The 24,454-nt window shown below is 43.3% G+C and overlaps 1 protein-coding gene across 1 annotated transcript in view; it reads right to left on the reverse strand.

The window, feature by feature from the left end:
• Positions 1-24,454, reverse strand: part of RAB21 (RAB21, member RAS oncogene family) — a 445,727-nt gene that overhangs the window by 88,926 nt on the left and 332,347 nt on the right. The window contains exon 6 of the mRNA XM_044056993.1: positions 5,947-6,035. Coding sequence (XP_043912928.1) covers positions 5,947-6,035 — 89 coding nt within the window. The remainder of the gene's footprint in view (positions 1-5,946; positions 6,036-24,454) is intronic.

The following is a 24,454-nucleotide window of genomic DNA, read 5'->3' on the forward strand; positions in this document are numbered from 1 at the left end:
AGTCTCCACCTCAGATATTGCTTCACCAAAAGGACACTAATAAACCTTTTAGAATTCATTTCATCTCTCTGCAAGAGTTCAGGCGTTAAAGCCCATACCAATATTACAAGGAATTTCCAAGTGAGGGACACCTAGACAGTAGACGCAAGAAAGATGCCACAGTCTTTACACTGTTTAAACCCGGAGACCCTTTTTGTTTCTCTGACATGTTGCCAATTATTGACGCAGCACACACACGCTTGTAGAAAAGGGGAGAAAGGAGATTAAATATATATCATTTTTAAAAGATATACCAACTATGGTATTAGAAGAATACCCAAACAGGTAAGAGAAAGGAAAGTAAAGCAGAAGAAAAAATACCAACGATGGTATTAAACATTACCAACAGTAAGAGGAAAGAAGAAGCGCATTAACAATGGTAGCAAGAATTACCGTAAGGTAAGAGAGGGTAGAACGCTCCAAAGAGTCGCTCACTCAAAAAGGTATCGACATTAACTAGTAATAAATTTAAAGATTTTAAACTATTATAATTAGAACAAGAAGAAAATTTTTAGGCACTTAGCTGAGAGCATCAGCTGACACGTCCAATTTTCTACACATCAAACGAGATCTGAGGTAATGGGAAGACAGGCAGTATGGGTAAAGCCTTGGCTTCAGAGTTTTTGGCTGACGCGAGCTTTGTATAACTGCAGAGTCGGTTGCGAGGGATTGGAACCAAACCCATCAGTCAAGAATGAATGAAGATTGACATCAGATCAGGTATCACATGTTCATTGTATATTCCTAATGGTTTTCTAAGACATGTTATATGGTACAGTGCCAACCTATACTACAAATCCTGGCATTTGTCATACTCTGCCTGAGACATCTACTGCTAAGTTTTATATGACTGTACATTTATACGTGTAGTTTGCTTAATTTCTCCCTTGCTTCAGTACCCATTCCACACACAACTGATACCATTCTGAAGCTAAGCCACTGCTCTACCCTGCAATCCTATGGGCACATGCATTTATATCCCTCCCAGCCATGTCTTAGGAGTTTCACAAGCATTTACAACACCATTGTTTTGTGACTGCATTTTTCTCCCTCCATGGCCCGTCATATGAAAGTGTACCAAATCCTTCAGATCATTGTTTTGTGCTGCTCTCTCCCCCCATCATCTTCCGCATTTTTCTTCTTGTCTGCATTCTCTCTATCAATTTTAGTTTAGTCTGCAGCTAAAGCCATGGAACAGGATGTAGGGTGTGGCAGTACCTAGAGCATCCTGCACCAGCCCACCACCAAATGCCAGGCCCCCATGGTTTTCAGGTCAGTGTCTTCTGAAGGGTGAGGAGTCTCATTCTGCAGGAAGAAACCAAAAGGGCTTGCTGGTGGCCATTGGTGCTGCTTACCCATTTTGGTAGGACTCCATCAGGGAATGGTACTGTGGAGGGTCCCTTGAGTCACCTGACAAAGTACAGAGGCTGGTCATGACTGACGTGGACCATTAGCTCAAGACATGGACTGGTATCTTGGAGTGCATTCTCAACAGCACAGCTGCAGAGCTGCACTGCTCTTGTCACTGGATCACCTGTGTCTAGGCCCAAGCAATAGTTGTCAGTTATGAAGATGACTTTCGCATGGCTTTGGCAGTAGGGCAACTCAGTTTGTACCCCACTTATTAGCATAGCCAGGAACTTTCAAACTGTAGACACTGCAGCCCCCTTCACCCCTGTAAAAGGTATGTAACTGCATCTCAGTACACACACACACACACACACACACACACAACACACACAAACTAAACGTATAGGTCATATAATGGCCTTACAGTATACATCTTCCTGATGAACACTGGCTTTTTGGTTGTGGTACATTAATTCCCTACCCACATCAGACAGACTGGCTTTTGGTTACAATGCTGTTTAGCAACAAGGATCTGTATGAGAGCTAGCAGATTTAGCAAGCAGTGCACTACTGTGAGAAGCCAAAAGTCCATTCACTTCAGTGCTGATGGGTCAGCACCCCTCTATGCCACATCATGGTGAGTCACAAAGGTCCTTTCACCCAAATGAAAGGGTGCAGCACCAACAAGCATTAGTGCCAAAACATGGCAGTCAAACCCAGAGGTCTATTCATACCAGTAACATCCATTCCTGACATGCAGGCAAAATGGGCTAGCACAAAAAAAAGTGTTTCCACACACTACCACAGCCAAAGTTAACACTTAACACAAGCAACTGCCCAGTTTATTTCAGTAATTACAACAAACCAAGCACAAACTCAGTACATGGAGGCATGGTAGTTAACAGTAAAATGCAGTCTGTAATGACAGTAGGTAAGCAATGAAAGGGGCCATAATATGCCAAGGCATATATGCCTTTAGATACAGTAGGGCTTCACAAGACAACTCAGCTGAAGTTGTACTTTGATTTATTATTTTGGTAGGAATTGGAAACAGTTTTGCATGCCTTGCTCTGCATGTGCTAACATTCATTTTTTCAATTTACCTGCTTAATCCAGAGAAGGTCATGAGACAGCTGGAGCCTTTCCTAGCATTTAGTGGGCACAAGGTAGAGCACCCAGTCTTGAACAGGGTGCCAAACCATCCTGAAAACACACACCTGGAGGTAATCTGGAAGAATACAAACTTATCAATGGCTCATCTCTGATGCATAGTAGGAAACAGGAACACTCAGTTAAACCCGCATGGATACAGCAAAAATATGCCTAGCTCTATAAAAAAGGTTATCACAGCTGACAGTCAAACTGGAGAACCGAGCACTGTGACAGCAGCTCCAACTGCAGCACTACTGGAGCACCCTCTGTGCTGACATACCACACCAATGCATAAAATACTTCTTCTGCTCAAGAATTTTGAGCAACTCTAATAATAATGGCAGCCAAAGGACAGTATTTAAATAACAGTCCAATTCACTTAAAAACAAGCTCTTTATCAAAGTGAATTTTTCTAACAAGTTGCGGGGAAACTAATGACCGACATTACTAAGTCTCCGTGATTTATCAGAATACAAAATTTAATACAAGGAACAAGGCATTTGGAATGTACTGCAAGTTAAGGACAGATTAGAGGTGCTTCATTGTTTGTCTTTTCGGCTTTTCCCGGTTAGGGGTCGCCACAGCGGAACTCAGGTCCGCTAATGATTGGCAGTAGATTTTTATGGCGCCGAGTTGCCAGCCCGACGCCCAACCTTCAGCGAAGGCAAGCTCATTCACGCATGTCTTTCGGAGGCCACTCGACCGTGGGGAGGATATGCAGACTCCACACAGAGGGCACTCCAGTCGAGAATTGAACAAAGGAACCTCTTGCTGTGAGGCAACAACGCTACCGCTGTACCACCGCGGCATCCAAAATTGTCCCTGATGGCTCCAAGGGAATTCTATGAAAAATAACGCTCTTCTTACCCCAGTAACATAACTTTTACTCATACTTGTGTTGTTTCTCTAATCCAGGTAACTAATGTTCATTCCACAGTGTTTTTCCCCTTCACTGCCTGCAACTCAGAGCTAGCACTCACTCTTCAAGGTAAAAACTGCAAGTGGGCTTACACAGCTGTTGCAGGACATAGCTCTGGGGTACGAAGAACCTCTGCAAAATATAAATGCACAGAGTCCACTATGAGAAGCAGACTGCAAAATGCAGATCACTTTACTCTGAGCAAGACGAACGTAAAAAAGATACAACTTGCAAACTGAAACCAAATGTTATGCAGCCTACAGTAGCAATAATCTACTGCGGAATGCTGCATATTTAGACCCATGAAAACAAAAGAAGAATCTGCAGCCACAGGGAAGGTACAAGGTAAGGATCATTTAACACAACAAACAAATGCTTCACTGAGAGCCCAAAGGTGTGAAACTTGCGTCAGTACCCTGAAGCCATCAGTGGAACAGTCTTTTGTCATGCCAGATATGAAGCACTCCACAGTACATTACAATACAAGTCAAGTCCAGAACAGTGCTTTATAAAATGAACACAGCTGCACAGACTACATATGCCTCTTGGCATCTATGGCCTCATTATGGTGCTCCTCTTTCATGTGCGTCAGCCACCTATCACCACTTGTTCACACTTAATGTATGCCTCTCTCCTTTGTACCCCCTTCTATATTAGGGCCTCTCCTGCTACTTTGTCCATCTCGTATGTTTGAATGGCTGCTCCTGCTGCCTTTCCCATATACCTCCTCCTTCCCACACACACTGTCCTCCTGCTTCTGTTCCACTCTGCCGACCTCTAAAAACAGCATCAGTCTGGTGGGTGGGGGACTCTTTCCTCATCCTTGGCATTTTCCTTCCTACTGCCCATATTTGTATTCCACTGCTTGCTCTTCCCAGTTTCTGACTGACACCATTCCCATCCCACTTATAACAATATGTACTTCACTGGGTAGCTTATGGGCAGCTCTTCTCTACATGTATAAACAGTCATTGTGGCAACCATGCTACACGCATGCTAGTGGGCCCAGGTCACGTGATCTACTGTACAGTGATGTACATCTTTGTACAGTGACTGAACTGCATCACAAATACTTTTTTTATTCTTCCAGCACTATTCCCGGCAGGTCCACTTTATGCTGGCACACTTTCAGGCTGCATTCCACATTTCTGGCCTATTTACTGCAGAATGGTGGCATCATAGTTCTTTCTGAATACTGGGGATTATATATTTCTGTATAAAAGTGATAATATTCTTTTGTACATGCTGAGGTATTAAAAAAAAATTGTTTTCCATTACAATTCAAGATGCAGCTACTCCTCTGCCTTTGAGTGCAGGAGTTCAATCTAGGAATTAGTGCAACTGTTTTAGATATAATGGCTAACAGGCCCCCATCTCCCCTTAACAGCCTCATTGTTAAATATTTTCATCAGCTGTGTATGACCAAGAACTTTTTTCTTTAGTGTTGAACAGTTTCTTCACTTATATTTGCATATTTTACCGATACCTCCCCTCCACTGCTCAGAGTTAACTTAAAAACAAATTTGTGTCTATTAATGTCCTCACTCTGGCTCAGCTTCAATCCATATAGTGTCTGGCATTACTACGTACACTTCATATTTTTGCATTCTATATCTCTTTTGTGATCACTGCTTGACTACTTTCATCACATCTTTTACTACCTACTCGACTATCATTCCTCACAGCCGAATAATGGATGGTTTCCAGATAAACTACTTCGCAAATTCAACATACAATTCTATACCCACATATTCCTACTTTTCAATGGCACTGCACTTTTATCGTTGTCACTATCATATTCCCTACTAAAATAATTTACTAATGGCAATTAAATAATCAGTCTACAGCATGTTGTAAAGATGATTTACCAGTGAATCTCCTTTCCACTGACTGGCATTCCATCACTGTATTGTTAGATTATGCTACTTTTGCAATAAATTTGTATGAACTGTTTCTCTGTTTATGTTTTTATACATTTACTTTTTTATACAATCTGTGTGTGTCTGATTTAGAATTGCTTGTACAGATTTTTGTCTCAAGCTTTTTGGGCCAGGTTGTGAAGGCTGAAAAACAGGTCTCTGACAAGTTCATTTACACAGTTAATGCAACGTTTCCCTAAAATTTCAGGAAAAAAGCTGAATCATTTTGGAGATGAAGGCCTTCGTACACAAACAGCAAAAATAGCTAAACATGGTCAATGCTAAAGGGCAAATTATTTTGGACAATGGTCAGTTGTTAGGGAGTTATTCAAACATGTCAAAAGGCAGAGTTTAAGAAAAGGCAAACTATGAGTCTGAAGTTTAGCTTGTAATAATGTTAACTCGTGTCTGATCTGAAATGTATATAGACTACAAAGCAACATTTTATGACCAGAACATACATAAAGAAGGCAGTTAGAACCAATGTTACCATGACTTGTATTGCTCACTTACTACACCAAATATTACAATATCCATTATAAAATTTATACATAAAACTGTACCTACGTTTGCACAGGTCAAGAAACAATTCTTCAATTCCCTTGTTCTGTTTGGCCGTGGTATGATAGTGCTTTGCTCCCACTGACTCTGCATATCTGCATAAACACATGGTTAACATTGTGACAACGCTTACAGTTTATTTCAGACAACTGCTTATCAAAAATTAGCTTTACTTGCATACTGCACAAATTTAAGTATGATGCTACAAACCTAACTTGCTAAGTGCAGAAATGAACATTTAAAAACATTGCATTCTCAATCGACTGCATTTTTAACTAAAAGAACTGCATCCTCAGTTCAGAAGCAATCAAGTACTTGCTTTTATAATGAAACATACCACAGCATACATGGACACATTAATAACTGTGGTCTACAACTGAAAATAACCTATTTTTTTATTCCAGAAGCATACACCTTTGTTAAAGACATTCAACTTTACATTTTCAAAAATATACTTGCAGTTAGTCTCCCTCCCCCTTTTTATTCCCTTTATCATAACTCACCCTATTCACCTCTCACTGTTCTACTTTCCTCATGAAACTGAATGCATATATGCCTGCACTCCAAAGTACTCTTATGTACTACAAAATACTTGTTTTAATTTCATTCAATGCTTTGTTACAATATCTTGCTCAAATGCTATTATTCTATCTTATATATGTTACTGTGTTTTAGTAGTTTTTGAAAATTGTTTTGTACTTGTTCACTTTGTTGATATTAGCTTGTAATATTTGTATATGGAGCTTTTCTCACCGGGCCTCCATTGAAAATGGGCTCATTTTCAGCCCAGTGGACTTTCCTGATTAACAAACTGCAAATAAATAAAATAGATACAAAACAAAAAAAAGCAATACCTCTACATGAGGACTATTGGGAGTTAAAAAGGGAACTAAGCCTTAAATCTTGGGACTTGCCTCTCATTTCAAGGAGGACCAGGCAAGTCATACCAGGGGTGAACTTATGATAGCACATCCAGTTCAGCTCCTGTGTCACACTGATTAACTTGGAGAAGGAGTTTGTTCGAGAGAAGGGAAAGTCACAGTGACAATTCTTATCACTCCTAGTCTTACTTGTTGCAGTAATTCAGATGTCCTGCCCTAGTGTTAGCTAGACTGATTTACTGAGGAATCAAAGTTCTTGGACTACTAGATCCCTTATAGCCCTGTAAGCAAGACACAGTCCCCTGCCCCCCCCCCCCCCCCAACAGAGTTACACGAGTATAGAGATAAAGCCTCCAGACTTTCCTTGTAGTTTAGCTCTTTATGTAATTAATATTTTTAGTTACAAACCTCTGGGGTCTTTGGAAATGCATGACGTGCTTAGTACGAAACATTCCAAAGGGGGCAATGCACTCAAAGAAGGGTCTAAATCAAAGACTAATACAAGGAGAGGAGGACTTCTTTTGATCTTTATGAAATAATTTTTGCTACAAAGTTGTGCAAAGTAAAAGGTTTTGCTAAGCACAGTTGCAATGTGACTGTCAAATGTTAGGCAGCTGTCCAACTATGTGACCAGGTCTCTCAGAAACTTTTGACTCTGAAATGGTGTGTGGTCTGTACTAGAAGCAGGAGTTAGGGACGACTTACCAAATTCTACAACGATGCACTTGCAGGAATTATGCTTGATCCCATTTTTAAGTTCACCAGCAAGTCAAAGTGCATTTATGTCATGGGGGATCTTAATGAATCCTAGCTTGCAATCACCTATGAACTTTGTTTACAAAGGATCCTCATTTTATAAGTGGAGATCTGAGAAGTGTACACAGTTGTGTACACTTACCATAAATGTAGATGTTCGAATGTATTCACTGTTGCAGTCATCACATTTGAGTTATCTGCTTCCAGTAGCCCTCAGTCGGCCTGATTAACAAAGTCTTGGGTCCTGCGTCAGTTGCTGTCCCTTCTTGCATGATGTCAGGGGGTATTAAAACATGCAGCCAATGCCATTACATTGGTTTTTCTTACCCCAGATGTCAGGTGCCCCCCCTAATGGGAAGAAATTAAATCTATAAATATACAAGGTTATACCTCCAACAAAAAAGCAAACGCACCAAAAAGCTTTTTTGCATAGTAAAGTACAGTAGAGGTATAGCCAAAAGAAGAAAGGGGGCTGGAGGGAGGGTAACCAGGACTGCAAAAGTGAATACACTCTAACATCTACATTTATAGTAAGTGTACACAACTGTACCATGTTCATCGTGTTCCACTGTTGCAGTCATCACATTTGGGTAGCTTCCCAAAGCTAAGGATGGGAGAAGGAATTTAGATAGCATTAGGACCAGCTATACGTCCCTGCAAAACTGCAGTGGCAAAACCAGCTCTGAATTTGGAGAAAATTGGCAGATGGTAATGCTTGGTGAAAGTATGTACTGAATTCCAGGGTAGCAGCTTCTAGGATGTCCCTGGTAGGGACGCCTCTGAGAAAGGCTGTAGAAGTAGATGCAGCCCTGGTTGAGTGGGGTCTGATCCCCTGTGGGATAGGTTTTCCATGGTGCTTGTAGCAGAAATGAACGCAATGGCCTATCCATTTGGAAATGGTTTGCTTTGAAATAGCCTTCTCCTTTTCCCCTGCAGCAAATGCCATCAGCAGTTGGTCAGATTTCCTTTGAGGTTTAGCCCTGTCCAAGTAGAGTCTAAGTTGTCTGTGCACGTCTAAGGAGTGCAGTATCCGTTCCCCTTTGTTCTGTGGATTAGGAAAGAAGGTTGGCAAATGAATGGACTGATTGAGGGCCACACTGGATACCACCTTGGACATGAAAGAGGGACTGGTCCTGAGGGACACCCTGTCCACATGAAAGATGATTAAAGGCTCGACTGCCATGAAGGCCTGTAATTCAGATACCCTTCTTGCTGAAGTGATTGCTAAAAGGAAAGCTGTTTTCCAAGAGAGGAATTTTAAATCCGCAGTGGCAGCTGGCTCAAAAGGAGGAAGGGTGGGCTTTTCCAATACAAAGTTAAGGTCCCAGGTTGGAGTCGGGGCTCTCCTGGGTGGTCACAGACTTTTGGCTCTCTGAGGAACTGCTTAAGCAGTGGACGAGAGAAGAGGGGAGGTTCTGTGTTATAATGAGCTGAAATGGCTGAGGCGTGAATTTTGATGGAGGAGAAAGACATGCCCTTGTGAAGCATCTCAGTCAAGTATTGTAACATCCGAGGTAAATTGGGCCACTGCTGTGCTCATCCCTTGAGATTGATTCCAGGCACAGAATTTTTTCCATTTTTCAGCATAGGACTTTCTAGTACAAGGCCCTCCTTGCCTCTAAAATGATATCCATTACTGGTTTACTGAGGGATGGTAAAGGAGAGATTAGGTAATTAGCCAGGCTGCTAGGTTCAGTGTATGAAGCGGAGGGTGCAGAATCTGGTTCTCCTGCTGAGACAATAGGGTAGGAGTCTGATGTAGGTGCCATGGGGCCAACAGTGACACTGCACAAGAGGGGGTACCAGTGTTGGCGTGGCCAGTCCGGTGCAATCAAAATCATCCTTGGTTTGTCTTGTTTGATCTTTAGTAGTACTTTGGAGAGCAGAGAAGGAAAGGCATAAACAGTTTTTCCAGCTGAAGGACAAAGCATTCACTTTCCAAGTTTGTTTGTGGGGAGTCCTTGTGCAAAATGTGTCCAATTGATAGTTCTGGGGGGAGGCATACCGGTCTATATCTGGGCTACCCCATTTGCGCTTGTCAACATGTTGAAAATCCTTGGTTCCAGCTTCCACTCGTGTGGGTCCATGAGGTTTCTGCTTAGTTCGTATGCCAGTGTATTTAGTTTTCTTGGCAGGAATTGAGCTTGTAGATGCACTTGGTAGCTCAGGGCTGTGTTCCACAATGCCATGGCTAGTCTCCATAAGGGGTAAGAATGTGTACCTCCCCTGCTTGTTTATGTACCACATAACAGTGGTGTTGTCCATCTTTACCATTAATTGTCCTGGAAGAATGTTAGTCCTTGAAGACTGTCAGAGCATGCTGTACAGTTAACATTTCTTTTTGATTGATATGCAAGTGCATTTGACTTGGGTTCCATTTGCCCTGAATGCACGTCCCTGCCAGGTGAGCCCCCCATGCATAATCCGATGAGTCTCTTATTAAGGTTTGGGCGGCAGAGGGTGGTGTGAATGGTAGTCCCTTGTTTTGGTGGCAGGCCTCTGTCCAAAGAAACTCTAGGCGTAGGCAAGGTATGATAGGAATCATTGCTTCTAGATCCTGAGAATGTTGACACCATAGGCTTTTTAGATACCACTGTAGTTTCCTCATGTGCAGTCCTGCATATGGAATCAGAAGAATGCAGGAGGCCATGAACCCCAAGGCTTGTAGTATTTGCCTTGCAGACAGTAGGGCTTTTGTGGCCACTTGTTTGAAGTAGGTTGTCAAATGAATTTGCTTCTCTGGCATGAGGAAAGCCATCTGGGAAGTTGTATTCAAGCTTGCTCCCAGGAATATGACTTGTTGACAGGGTACTAAGTGCGACTTCTTTTTGTTTATGGTGTAACTCCAGACAAGTTAGCACCCTTTGTACAAAGGCCAGAAGATTCAAAAGTATGTCATGGCTTTCTGCCTGAATTAAACAATCATCCAGGTATGGGTATATTTGAATATTTCTTTGCCTGCAAAATGCGAGGACTGCGGCTGGGCACTTTGTGAATACCCTGGGTGCAGTAGATAAGCCAAAGGGCAGTGCACAGCAGAGATCTGGTAGTGACTGTAGCCTGCGTTGAAGCATAGGCATCTTCTGCAAGATTCCCCGATTGGGATGTGCAGGTATGCTTCCTTTAAATTGAGTGTTACCATCCAGGCATCTTTTCCTAGCATAGGAAGCAACTGGTGAAGAGTCAGCATCTCGAATTTTGGAATCACCAAAAAGGTGTTTAGAGTAGACAGGTCCAGAATAGGATGCCATGAATTGTCTTTTCTGGATATCAGGAAAAGTAGAAACCTTGTCCCTTTTCCTCTTCTGGTGCAGTTTGAATAGCCTTTATGTTTAACAGACAATATTTGCTTCTGAGCCTCTGCCCACTGATTTGGGGGTAGAACTGGCCAACCTTTTGGTGTTGGTAATGTGTGGAAGTGAAATCTGTATCCTTGGGACACTATATTTTAAAACCCATTTGTCCTGAGTAATGAGTTCTCAGTTTCTGGCCTACAGACCAATCTTTCCCCCTAAAGGAGCTTTCAGTTGAGAAGTGCTTGGAAGTTTTAAAATCAAGTCATTGAGACAGTTTTCAATAGGGGGAAGTCTTACTATCCCAGATGTGTAAGCGGAAGCCCCCCACTGCTTTGTCTTGTGTACCCTGGGACTGAAACCTGGAATTTCTGCTGTGTCTGGGTTCGGATTGAGAAGGCCTGGAAGGAGCTGGAAAGGACCAATTCTTAGATGGCCAATGCCTACTAAATCTTGGAGGCTGAACTTGTAAGAAATCTTTAACAGTTTGCATAGATTTAGCTTTATCTTCCATCTTTTTAAGAACTTCCTCAGCTTTGTTGCCAAACAGGCGGTCCTGATTTAAGGGAGCATCCAACAGTTTAGCTTTAACATAATCGGGCCAAGATTGCTCCTTAAGCAAAGCATGCCTTCTGAGTACAGACCCAGTGACAGCAGCCCTGCAAGAGGCCTCTAAAGAATCAAACCCACATTGCAAAGCATGTTTTCCAACCTGTTCAGCAGAATGCATTAAATCCTGTAATTCCTTATTTTCAGCACAGTCCAGAAGCAACATCATTTTCTGTTCAAGCAATCCAATAATATGTTGTTGATACTTTAACATATGAAACTGACAGTTTAAGGCTCTAATGACCAAGGTTGCAGAAGTGTAAACCTTCTTACCCCATCTATCCAGCGCCCTGGAGTCTCTATCAGAAGGGGTAGGGTTTTTGGCAGTACAGGCCTTAATGCTCTTGGGTCCCTGTGAAATAGTCTCTGGATCCGCAATAGGATTTTTAAAAAGAAACATGCGAGACTCAGGAACCCTGTAAAATCTGTCAGGTTTTCTGGGAGCAGGAGGCAAAGAATCAGGGGCCAAACTAGATTCCAAAAAGGCATCAACAACAATGTCTAGTACAGGAGGTATAGCTAAAACCCTATGCTGAGACAAGAGTAAGAAATCCCTAAGCCTCTTTCGAATCAGAAAAATCCTGGCTTTCCCAGTGGAAGTGCTCCCTTACAGTGTGCAAGGGTTCACCAAAAGAAAAATCCTCTGGAGGAGAAGCAGAGGGAATAGAGTCCTCTGCATCAGAATCCTCATAAGTAGATAAGGGTACACCCAGATCATCAGAAGAATCAGAAAAATCAGAATTCTGGTCAGAAGATTCATAAACAAGTTCATTCCTAGCTAGGTCTCAGAGGAGGGTGGTTGGCTTCCCCTGATTAAAGTTATACGATCTTCAGCCATTCTTTTTTTTTTAGGCATAGAGGCCTGCGCATGCGGCCTGGGCGTCAGTTTTCTAGGCATGGTTCGAAGTTTAGGCCTTAAAGAAGAAGGGAGGCGTCGGTTTAATATACACATCCATAGGCCTGAATACACCCTCAGAAGCCAGTGCCTGCACAGCAGCTCCAGACCCATCCAAGGTAGAGACATCCGCAGGTTCCACAGCTGAAGCATCTCGCGGCATACCGGACTCCGAATGGGTCTCTGTAGAGGCGAGTCAGAAGTAGCAGGTATCAGGGGCTGCGATGGCACTTCACTGAGTACCGATGAACTGGTGACTGGCTTAGGAGAAGCGTCGTCGGCAGCTTTGGAGCTAGGTGACCTGTCCCTGTCTTTGCGGTCTTTGTTTTTTTCGGAATTCTGGTAGTCGGATGGCTTACCGATGACATTTCTGGATAATTGAACAGAGAACCGAAATATTTAGAGGCGAAAATATACTGATCAGTGCGTTGATTAAATAAAGCACAAAACCGACAGCAAGGTACGTTATGGTCAGGGCCTAGGCAAGGAATACAGTACGAATGAAAATCTTTGTGAGGTATTTGCTTTCCACAAGAAATGCAATTAACTTTTACTGACATCGGTAAGGAGCAAGAAAAAGTTTCCCCAACGGGGTACTTAGCTTTAGTTGAAAACTTCAGTTGACAAACGAAAATTTCAGGAGTCTGCCGACCGGCACTTGCGAACTGCTTCTGCTTCGGGCACCGCACGGCAAGAAAGACTGATGTAATGGCGTCGGCTGCATGTTTTATACCCCTGACGACCTGACGTCATGGAAGAAGGGACAGCAACAGACGCAGGACTCAAGACTTTAATCAGGCCGACTGAGGGCTACTGCAAGCAGACAACCCAAATGTAATGACTGCAACAGTGAAACACGAAGAACATCAGCAGAGGTCTCAACACAGATCCCTGTGGAACTCCACAGGTCAACCTCATGCTCTCATAGAATGCAACCTTTACTCTTACTGCAAGAGTTCTGTCTATAGGCTAGGTGGCTAGCCACTTAACTACATACATGTCAGGATGGAGCTCCTTCAACTTGCTTATTATATTTGCATGCGGTACGGTACTGAACGCCTTGGCAAGATCAAGGTAGGCTGTGTGGACAGCTTGTCCACAGTGTAGTGCCCGAGTAACAAGTTTACAAAATTCATTAGACAGGATCTAAGCCAAACATGATGGGGATAGGGTTCAAAAAGACTTCTGATACCATACATTAGGTCACTTATGATATATTCCATAACTTTGCATTTATGACTTGTTAAGCTGATGAGTCTGCGATGGGACCAGCATTGTGGAGTGGCATCAGAAAAGTGGTGAACTACTCTCATAGGACAAACCCAATTGCTAGGCTCAGAATGAAGAGGTTGAGGAGTGGGGTCTGCTAGTGCATGCTTAGTGCTATTAAACAACCACACAAGTTGTTAGGCCTCATGGATGAGAATTTTTTTCTTTTGAAGAGTACCTTTCATTACAAGCTCTTTAATAAAGGTCAGTGGCTTGACTTCATCAGGGATAAGTGGGTTTGGAATAAATGTCTCTGGGGTGAAACTGGCACCAAGTGTACTAGCAAGCATGCAATTATGTCAACAAAGGTGAACTTCACCTTAGTGAACATGGGATGTTGTGTATCTCACAGAAAATTAAGGAACATCTGAAAACTTTTTTAGACAATCCAACACATCCACATCTAGAAGATATCATTTTTGAATTTTTTTTTATTGCAATGTACAAAGTCTGGATAGCAAGTTTGATGAAATGGTCTGTATAGTTATTGGACATAACTACAGAGTAATAGCACATGGGGAATCTTGGAACATGTCAGAACTACAGATTCAAATTACACAAAACATAAATGCCTAAGACAGATCTCCAGGGCGGGGAACATTGTGGAGTCGCAACAATATTCCATCTTCACATGTGAACTCAATTAATGACAGAGAATGTAGAATTGTTCAGATTTTTGATCCTTTTTCAAATAAATCATTATAATTTTTTTGTTACCACGGTATGGATGCTCAAACTCTGGGATTAATTGACCTGTTTAATCAGGACTTTCAAATGGAAGATGTATTAATGGTTTCAATTACCCTGGTATTTTTTCTGCAAATCTTTCTGCAAAAAATATAATATATAAAAGGGAAGCTGTTGACACCATGTTACGAGGACTGACCCAATATGTCAAGAAGGTACCAGATGGATTAATACTTTTTATCTTGTACTTACTGATAAAAATCTGGGCACCCTTTGGACTTTTAGATAACAGTTCACGGAGGCACTAACAGTTTATAAAAGAAAAACAATTACGAAAGAACTGACGGAGCACTCATCTGAACCAGTGTAGGCAAACAGTACTAATAACCATGCATATAACAGACTGACAGATGACAGCCCAGCATTCAGAATAGTAGTGAGGTAGTCTGAGGATTTAGGTTCATACAACTGCTTATGTACCCTTATGCTCGCAGGCTTAGGTCACATGTCTGGTACATGTCTCTATGGAAGGCTTTGGACCCTGGCCAGACGTCCAAATTATTTAGTAGGATAATCCCAACTTGTTTTAAAATATAACAGAGATCTAAGGGAAGGACATCAGAGTCCTTTAAGAAACAACTGAACTCATGGGCTGGTGACAAATGCTTGATTAGCATTACTAACTCCAAAGATTTCTTAGATGGCCATACGGACTTAGCACGGATACACAACTTCTTAATTATTAGCTGGTATGTTGGAAATATTCACTTGCCTGGAGTAGCAACTTCTTAATTATTAGCTGGTATGTTGGAAATATTCACTTGACTGGAGTAGCTAGTACCATTACGATCAAGTTTGGAGTAATGCTGGGTGTTACTAATTTTTCTGAAGTAACAGAGGATTTTTAGTGGTTTTTGGAATGCCTTTCGCTTCTGTAGCTAGCCTGAGTTTAAGGGATGATTTTATTTTTTTTTTAATTTCTTATCTGGTTGAAGTTCTCCTTAACTAAGGAGATCATTTGTTCTGCTATAAAGGTTTAGGACTTTCTTCCTTTTATTACACAGTTTATTGATGTTTGAGGACCATAGCACTGGTTTGCTTTTAAACTCCTCATTCACTTGGATGTACTTGGGAAAACCAATTTACTACAACTGTCTAGATGTAAGCTATTTTCTGTATAAAGTACAGTTGTGTGCACTTGCCATAAATGTAGATGTTTGAGTGTATTCACTGTTGCAATCACCACATTTGGGTTACCTGGCTGCAGGTAGCCCTCAGCCGGTCTGAATACCAGAGTCTTGGATTCCTGCGTCGGATGCAGTCTCTTCTTCCATGACGTCAGGTCTATAAAACATGCAGCAGACGCCATTACATCAGTTTTTCTTGCCACAGATGTCAGATGCCCCCATAATGGGAAGCAATTATAGGTTATTGTACACCTCCAACAAAAAGCAAATACACCAGAAAGTACACCAAACAAGAAGGAAAGGTAGAGCCAAGAGAAGTCAGGGGGCTGGACGGAGGGTAACCAGGACTGCAACAGTGAATACAGTTGAACATCTACATTTATGGCAAGTGTACACAACTGTACTATGTTTTTCGTGTTTCACTGTTGCAGTCATCACATTTGGGTTGATTCCCAAAGCTAAGGAAGGGAGGAGGAGGAAGTTAGAGAACATTAGGGCAGCTATTAAGCCCTGCAAGACTGCAGTGGCAAAGCCAGCTCTGGATTTAGAAAAAATAGGCATGTGGTAATGCTTGGTGAAGGTATGTACAGAGCTCCAGGTAGCAGCTTCTAGGATGTCCCTGGTAGGGACACCTCTGAGAAAGGCTGTAGAGATAGATGCAGCCCTGGTGGAATGTGATCTTATCCCCTGTGGGGTAGGTTTTCCATGGTGCTTATAGCAGAAATAAATGCAATGAGCTATCCATTTAGAAATGGTTTGCTTTGAAATGGCCTTCCCCTCTGCCCTTGCAGCAAAGCCAACTAGCACCTGTTCAGATTTTCTGAGAGGCTTAGTCCTGTCCAAATAAAATCTAAGTTGTCTGTGCACGTCCAAAGAGTGCAGTATTAGTTCTCCTTTGTTTTGTGGATTCAGGAAAAAGGTAGGCAAATGAATGGACTGATTAAGGGCCACACTAGACACCACCTTGGGCATAAAAGGAGGATTGGTCCTGAGGGAAACCCTGTCTGCACGGAAGATAATGAAGGGCTCCACTGCTATGAGGGCCTGTAATTCAGACACTCTTCTTGTTGAAGAGATGGCTAGAAAGAAGACTGTTTTCCAAGAAAAACTCTGCAGTTGCAGCTGGCTCAAAAGGATGGAGAGTGAGCTTATCCAATACAAAGTTAAAGTCCCAGGCAAGAGTAGGGGCTCTCCTGGGGGGGGGGGGGCGTCTTAAATTTTGGCCCCTCTGAGGAATTGCTTTAGCAGGGGGTGAGAGAAGAGGGGTGGTTCAGTATTATAATGTGCTGAAATGGCAGAGGCATGAATTTTAATAGATTAGAAGGATAGGCCCTTGTGGAGCATTTCTGTTAAGTACTGAAGAATATGAGGTAAGCTGGGCACCACTGTGCCCATCCCGAGTCTGGCTCCAGGAACAGCATCCTTTCCACTTTTCAGCAAAGGATTTTCTAGTACTAGGCCTTCTTGCCTCCAGAATGACATCTAGTACCTGCTTACTGAGGGATGCTATTGGAGAGCTCAAGGAATTAGCCAGGCTGCAAGGTTCAGGGTTTGAAGCTGAGGGTGCAGAATCTGGCCCGCCTGCTGGGACAGCAGGGAAGGGGTCTGAGGCAGGTGCCATGGTTCCAGCAGTGACATACTGCGCAAGAGGGGGTACCAGTGCTGGCATGGCTAGTCTGGTGCAATCAGTATTGTCCTTGGTTTGTCCTGTTTGATCTTTAGCAGAACCTACGAGAGGACAGGCAGAGGGGGAAAGGCAAACTGATGGGCTTTCCCAGGTAAAGGACAGGGCATCTACTTTCCTTTCCAAGCTTGATTGCGGGAAGTCCTTGTGCAGAATTTGTCCAATTGGTAGTTCTGAAAGGAGGCAAACAGGTCTATCTCTGGGGTCCCCCCATTTGTTCCTCAAGAGGTTGAATATTTTTGGTTCGTTTCCATTCGTGTGGTTCTATGAGATTTCTGCTTAGGTCGCTTGCCAGTGAATTTAGCTTGCCTGGCAAGAACTGAGCTAGTAGGTGCACTTGGTAGCTCAAGATTGTGTTCCACAGAGCCATGGCTAGTCTGCAGAGAGGGTACGAGTAGGTTCCCCCTGCTTGTTTATGTACCACATAACTGTGGTGTCTGTCTTTACCAATAACTGTCCTGGAAGAATGTGGTCCTTGAAGGCTGTCAGGGAATTCTGTGCAGCTAACATTTCTTTTTGGTTGATATGCAGGTGCATCTGTCTCGGGTTCTATTTGCCCTGAATGCACTGCCCTGCCAACTGAGCCCCCCATGCATAGTCTGATGTGTCTGTTCTTAGGGTTTGGGCAGCAGGGGGTAGAGTGAATGGGAGCCCCTTGTTGTGATAGCAGGCCTCTGCCCACTAAAGGAACTCTGTCTTTATACAAGGAATGATAGGAATCATTGATTCCAGGTCCTAAGAATGTTGACACCATAGGCTTTTTAGATACCACTGCAGTTTCCTCATATGCAGTCTTGCATATGGAATTAGTAGAATGCAAGAGGCCATGAACCCCAGGGCTTGCAGAATTGTCCTTGCAGATAGCTGGGTCTTTGTGGCCAGTAGTTTGAAGTAGGTTGACAAACTTGTTTCTCTGGAGTGAGGAAAGCTATCTGGGAAGTTGTATTCAAGCTTTCTCCCAGGAATACAATTTGTTGGCAGGGTATTAGGTGAGATTTCTTTTCGTTTATGGTGTACCCCAGTGAGTTTAGAAGTTTCTTTACGAATGCGTGATGTTTTAATAGCAATTTCTGGCTTTCTGCCTGAATCAGACAATTGTCTGAGTATGGGTATATTTGAATATTTCTCTCCCTGCAAAATGCAATGGCTGGAGCCAGACACTCTGGATACCCTGGGCACAGTAGATAAGCCAAAGGGAAGTGCAGAGAACTGAAAGTGCATGGAGCCTGCCCTGAATCGTAGGTATTTCCTGCAAGATTCCCTTACTGGGATGTGCAGGTAAAGCTTCCTTTAAGTCTTAGGTTGCCAACCAGGCATCTTTGCCTATCACAGGAAGAAGCTGTTTAAGTGTTAGCATCTTGAATTTTGGGATTACCAAAAAAGTGTTTAGAATAGAGGTCCAGGATAGGATGCCAGGAGCTGTCTTTTCTGGGTACCAGGAAAAGTCTTTAATAAAAACCTTGTCCCCCCTTCTGCTGGGACAGGTTGAATAGCCCTGATACTTAGAAGAGAGAACCTGGTGTTGAGCCTCTGCCCACTGATTTGGGGGCAGGTCTGGCCAACTGTTTGGGGTTGGTAGGGTGTGGAAGTGGAATCTGTATCCTTGGGAAACTATATTCAAAACCTATTTGTTCTGGGTAATTAGTTCCAAGTTTTTTGCATGCAGGGCGAGCTTTCCTCCTAAGGGAACAGGCAGATGAGCAGGGCTTGGAAGGGTTAAGGAAAAGTTAGTGCCATTTTCCCGTAGGGGGGTGTCTTGCTACTCCCTGCTTTGGAAGTGGAAGCCCCCCCCACTGCTTAGGCCTGTGCGTAGCCTGAGACTGTAACCTAAGTGGTCTGCTGTTCCTGGGTTTGGACTGAAGGTCTGGAAGAGGCTGAAAAGGACCAATTCTTTGAATAACAGTTTGCATAGATTTAGCTTTTTCCTCCATCTTTTTGAGGACTTCTGCTTTGTTGCCAAACAGGTGGTCTTGGTTTAAGGGAACATCCAGTAATTTAGCTTTAACATGAACAAGTTTTGCTCCTTAAGCCAAGCAGGCTTTCTAAGTACAGACCCAGTAACAGCAGCCCTGCAAGAGGCTTCTAAAGAGTCAAAACCACATTGCAAAGTATGCTTACCAACTTGCTCTGCAGAATGCATTAAACCATGCAATTATTTGTGTTCAGCACAGTCTGAAATCAACATTTTCTGTTTAAGTAGTCCCATAATATGCTGCTGGTACTTTAACATATGAAACTGGCAATTTAAAGCCCTAAAGGCCAAAGTAGCAGAAGTATATACCTTCTTACCCCATCTGTCCAAGGCTCTAGAATCTCTATCAGAAGGGGTAGGGTTTTTGGCAGCAGTAGCCTTAATGCCCTTTGATCCTTGGGAAATGGTCTCTGGATCCGCAGTAGGATTCGTGAAGAGGAACTTGAGAGAGTCAGGTACTCTGCAATACCTGTCGGGTTTCCTGGGAGCTAGAGATAAAGTGTCTGGGGAAAGGCTAGATTCCAAGAAAGCATCATCCACAATGTCCAGAAAAAGCGGGATAGCTAAAAGCCTGTGTTGAGGGGAGGAGTAAGAATTCCCTAAGCCTCTTTTTGGAGTCAGAGCAAGCCTGACTTTCCCAGTGGAAATGCTCCTTAAGAGTGTGCAAGGTTTCACCAAAAGAAAAATCTTCTGGAGGGGAAGCAGAGGGAATGGAATCCTCTGCATCAGAATCCTCATAGGTAGATATGGGCAAATCCTTTTAATCAGAAGAAAAAAATATCAGATTCCTGATCAGAAGAATCAGAAGGAAAATCAGTTCTAGGTCTCTTAGAGGGGGAAGGCTGGCTTCCCCTAATTAAGATAAGGTCATCAGCTATTCCAAGCATTTGTTTTTTAGGCATATGGGCCTGAGCATGCGGTTTGGACGTTGGTTTTCTAGGCGTGGGTCGAGTTTTAGACCTGGATGAATAAGATGTTGTCTGTTTAAAATGCAAATCTGTAGGCCTGAATACACCCTCAGAAGCCAGTGCCTGCACAATGGCTCCGGACCCATCCAAGGTAGAGACATCCACAGGTTCCATAGTTGAAGAAGCATTGCGTAGCATACCGGATTCCGAATGGGTCTCAGTAGAGGAATGCGAATCTGAAGTAGCAGATATCAGGGGCTGTGAAATCGCCTCACTGAGTACCGGCGGACTGGCGACTAGCTTAACAGAAGCATCACCAGCAGTTTTGGATCTATGCGGTCTGTCTTTATCTTTACATTTTTCGGAATATCAGTAGTTGGATGGCTTACCAAAGCCATTTCTGGATAGTTATACCGAGTACCAAAATAATTTGCTGCAAGCATAAACAGACAAATAGTTTGGGGGTTGAACAAGACACAAAACCGACAGAGGGATGTCGTGGTCTGGGCCTAAGCAAGGAATGCAGTACGAATGAAAATCTTTATGAGTTGCTTGCTTTCCACAGGTAATACAATTGTTAACTTTTACTGACATCGGTTAAGAGCAAGAAAAGGGATGCCCAACGGGGTACTTCACATTTTTGAAAACTTCGGTTCTGAAGCTCGAAAACAAATTTCAGGAGTCGGCCGACCAGCACTTGCGAACTGCTTCTGGAGTCGGCCAGCACTTGTGAACTGCTTCTGCTTTGGGTACCACGCGGCAAGAAAGACTGGTGTAATGGCGTCAGCTGCATGTTTTATACCCCTGACGTCAGAAGAGACATTATCCGATGCAGGAATCCAAGACTCTGGTATTCAGGCCGGCTGGGGGCTACTTGCAGGCAGATAACCCAAATGTGATGACTGCAACAGTAAAACACGAAGAAAGTACAGTTGTGTACACCTACCATAAATGTAGATGTTAAGATTGTCTTCACTGTTGCAGTCATGACTGTAGGGTTCTCCCCTGCCGGCAGGCAGCCCTCGGTCGGCCAGAATCCCAAAGTCTGGGTCCGGCGTCGGCTGTTCAACCATGCTCCCTGAAGTCAGAGCGCCAGGAGTACAAAGCTGACAGCCGACGCCATCTTCTCCAGTTTTTCTTGCCCCAGATGTTAGGAGTCCCAAAATGAAAAAGGTCCCATAACCTTTGCAAATACACCTCAGAAGAATGGTGAAAAAAGGAAATACACAAAAGTAAAAATAAGAGGGGACAGGAGGGAGGAGCACACAGACTGCAACAGTGAAGACACTTGAACATCTACATTTATGGTAGGTGTACACAACTGTACTATGTTCATCGTGTTTCACTGTTGCAGTCATGACTGTAGGGTAGAATCCCAAAGCTGAAAGAAAGGGAGGTGGTCATAAGAGGAAGGGCGGCTAAAAGGCCCTGCAAGACTGCAGAGGCAAAGCCTGCCCTAGACTTAGAGTAGAGAGGTAGATTGTAGTGCTTAGAAAATGTATGCACTGAACTCCCAAGTTGCAGCTTCCAAAATGTCCTTGGTAGGAACTCCCCTGAGGAAGGCCGCAGAAGTGGCAGCAGCTCTGGTGGAATGAGTCCGTATACTCCCTGGGATTTGCTTTCCATGGTGAGAATAACAAAATCTAATTCCATGAGCAATCCATTTAGAAATGGTCTGTTTTGAAATGGCTTTACCTTGGGAACTTGAAGCATAAGAAACAAACAATTGTTCTGATTTTCTGATGTCCTTGGTTCTGTTCAGGTAAAAAACGTAGCTGTCTGTGTACATCCAAGGAATGTAAGATCCTTTCCCCTTTATTTTGAGGAGTGGGGAAAAAGGTTGGCAAGTGAATAGTTTGATTTAAAGCCACTTTGGAAACCACCTTATGCATGAAGGTAGGATTAGTCCTCAAAGATACCCTGTCTTGATGAAAAATAATATAAGGTTCCACAGCCATAAGAGCTTGCAACTCTGAAACTCTCCTGGCAGAAGTTAGGGCTAACAGGATGGCTGTCTTCCAAGATAAAAACTTGATGTCAGAAGGGGCAGCAGGCTCAAAAGGAGGCAAGGTTAGTTTTTCCAAAACATAGTTGAGATGCCAAGCAGGAATAGGAGGTCTTAAGTTCTTAGCTCCTCTAAGAAACTGTCGCATGAGCTGGTGGGAAAAGATGGGAGGGTCTGTATTATAATGAGCAGAAATAGCAGAGGCATGTATCTTAATGGAAGAGAAAGAGAGACCCTTATGTAAGAGATCTGTCAAGTAAAGTAAAATTAAAGTAATGTTAGGAAGAAGAGGATCAGAATCCTGAGCCTGCATCCAGGAACAAAATCATTTCCATTTTCCTGCATAAGATTTTCTAGTGCTAGGACGTCTGGCTTCTAAAATGACATCCATAACCTGCTTGGGCAGTAAAGAAGAAATCAAAGGCCCTGGATTAACCAGGCCGCCAGGATGAGAGTTCTGACATGAGAGTGTAGAACCTGACCCTGATGTTGGGACAGAAGGTTCGGAGACTGAGGTAAAACCCAAGGGGGCTCCAGGCATAGGTTTTTTAGAGTTGGATACCAAAACTGCTGAGGCCAATTTGGAGCCAGCAAGATCATCATCTTGGGCTTGTCCTGTTTTATCTTCAATAAAACCCGTGGAAGAAGAGGAAGAGGCGGAAAGGCATATCCCGAGAGGTTCCTCCAACTGAATGACAGGGCGTCCACTTTCCAAGCTTCTCTGTGGAAAGTCCTGGTGCAAAAAGTCTGTAGTTGATGATTGAGATGGGATGCAAAGAGGTCTATGTGAGGACATCCCCAGACTGCTGTTATCATCCTGAATATTTTGGTGTCCAGCATCCACTCGTATGGATCCGAAAGATTTCTGCTCAGACTGTCTGCCAGGAAGTTTCGTTTCCCTGGTAGAAACTGAGCTTGAAGATCCAGATTGCAAGATAGAGCTGTGTCCCATAGATCCATGGCTAGTCTGCAAAGGGGGTAGGAATGAGATCCCCCTTGCTTGTTTATGTACCACATAACTGTGGTGTTGTCTGTCCATATCAACAGTTGTCCTGGTTGTAAAAGATTCCTGAAGGCCAATAGAGCTTTCTGAACGGCTAACATTTCCTTTAAATTGATATGCAGGTGCTTCTGATCCTTTGTCCAAAGGCCCTGCAAACAATTGCCCTGAAAATGGGCTCCCCAAGCATAATCCGAGGCGTCCGTGGTTAGAATCCGAGAGGCAGGAGGCAGACTGAAGGGCTCCCCTTTGTTTAGAGCACATGCCCTGGACCACCAAAGAAATTCCTTTTGAAGGCAAGGAAGGACGGAGATCAGTATGTCTAAACTGTGGCAATGCTGAGACCATACACTTTTTAGGTACCACTGTATTTTCCTCATGTGTAGTCTTGCATACGGTACGAGAAGGATGCAGGAGGCCATGTAACCCAAAGCCTGCAGGAATTTCCTTGCAGACAGATGAGTTAAAGTTGCCAAGGTTCTGAAAGTTGAAGCCAGCTGTAGCTGTTTTTCGGATGTCAGAAATGCCATCTGGGTTGTGGTGTTTAGAAGTGCACCCAGAAAAGTTATCTGTTGTGATGGTGTCAAATTTGACTTTTTATGTTTACAGAGAATCCCAGGAACTATCTGCCTGAATTAGACAATCGTCCAGATAAGGGTAAATTTGAATTCCCTTGAGTCTGCAGTAAGCTACTACTGTAGCCAGGCATTTGGTGAAAACCCTGGGCGCAGTAGATAATCCAAAGGGCAGCGCAGAGAATTGAAAGTGCCTCGATCCGGCTTTGAACCTGAGGTATTTTCTGCGATCCTGCCTGATGGGAATGTGTAAATATGCCTCCTTTAAATCCAAAGTTACCATCCATGCATTTTTGGACGGCATTGGAAGTAGTTGCTGTAGAGTAAGCATCTTGAATTTTGGAATCTCTAGAAAGGTGTTCAAGACCGACAGATCCAGAATGGGTCTCCAGGAGTTTTGCTTCCTTGGGACTAGAAAGAGCCTTGAATAAAAACCTTTTCCCATCTCTGAAAGAGGAACCAGTTCTATGGCATTCATAGCCAAAAGAGCTTCCACCTGGTTTAAGGCCTCCGTCCATTGATGTTTTGGAAGGTCTGGCCATCCGCTTGGCCTTGGCAAGGTATGAAAATGGAATTTGTAACCTCTCAAAACCACATCCAAAACCCATTTGTCTTGGGTTATTTGAGTCCAATTTTGATAAAAAAAAAAAAGAGTGTTTTCCTCCGAGAGGGGCTTCCAGGCAAGAAGTTCCTGCAGCCCCACAGAGGGAGCCCATTGAGTTTGTTTCCTTTGAGATTGTGATCTGTCCTCTCCTCCCCTAGGGGTGGAAGCAGTCCACTGTCTTGGTCTATA

The sequence above is a fragment of the Protopterus annectens genome, chromosome 15.part0 (genome assembly GCF_019279795.1).
Source record: "Protopterus annectens isolate FY-2018-M chromosome 15.part0, PAN1.0, whole genome shotgun sequence".
In the NCBI taxonomy this organism is placed as follows: domain Eukaryota; kingdom Metazoa; phylum Chordata; order Ceratodontiformes; family Protopteridae; genus Protopterus; species Protopterus annectens.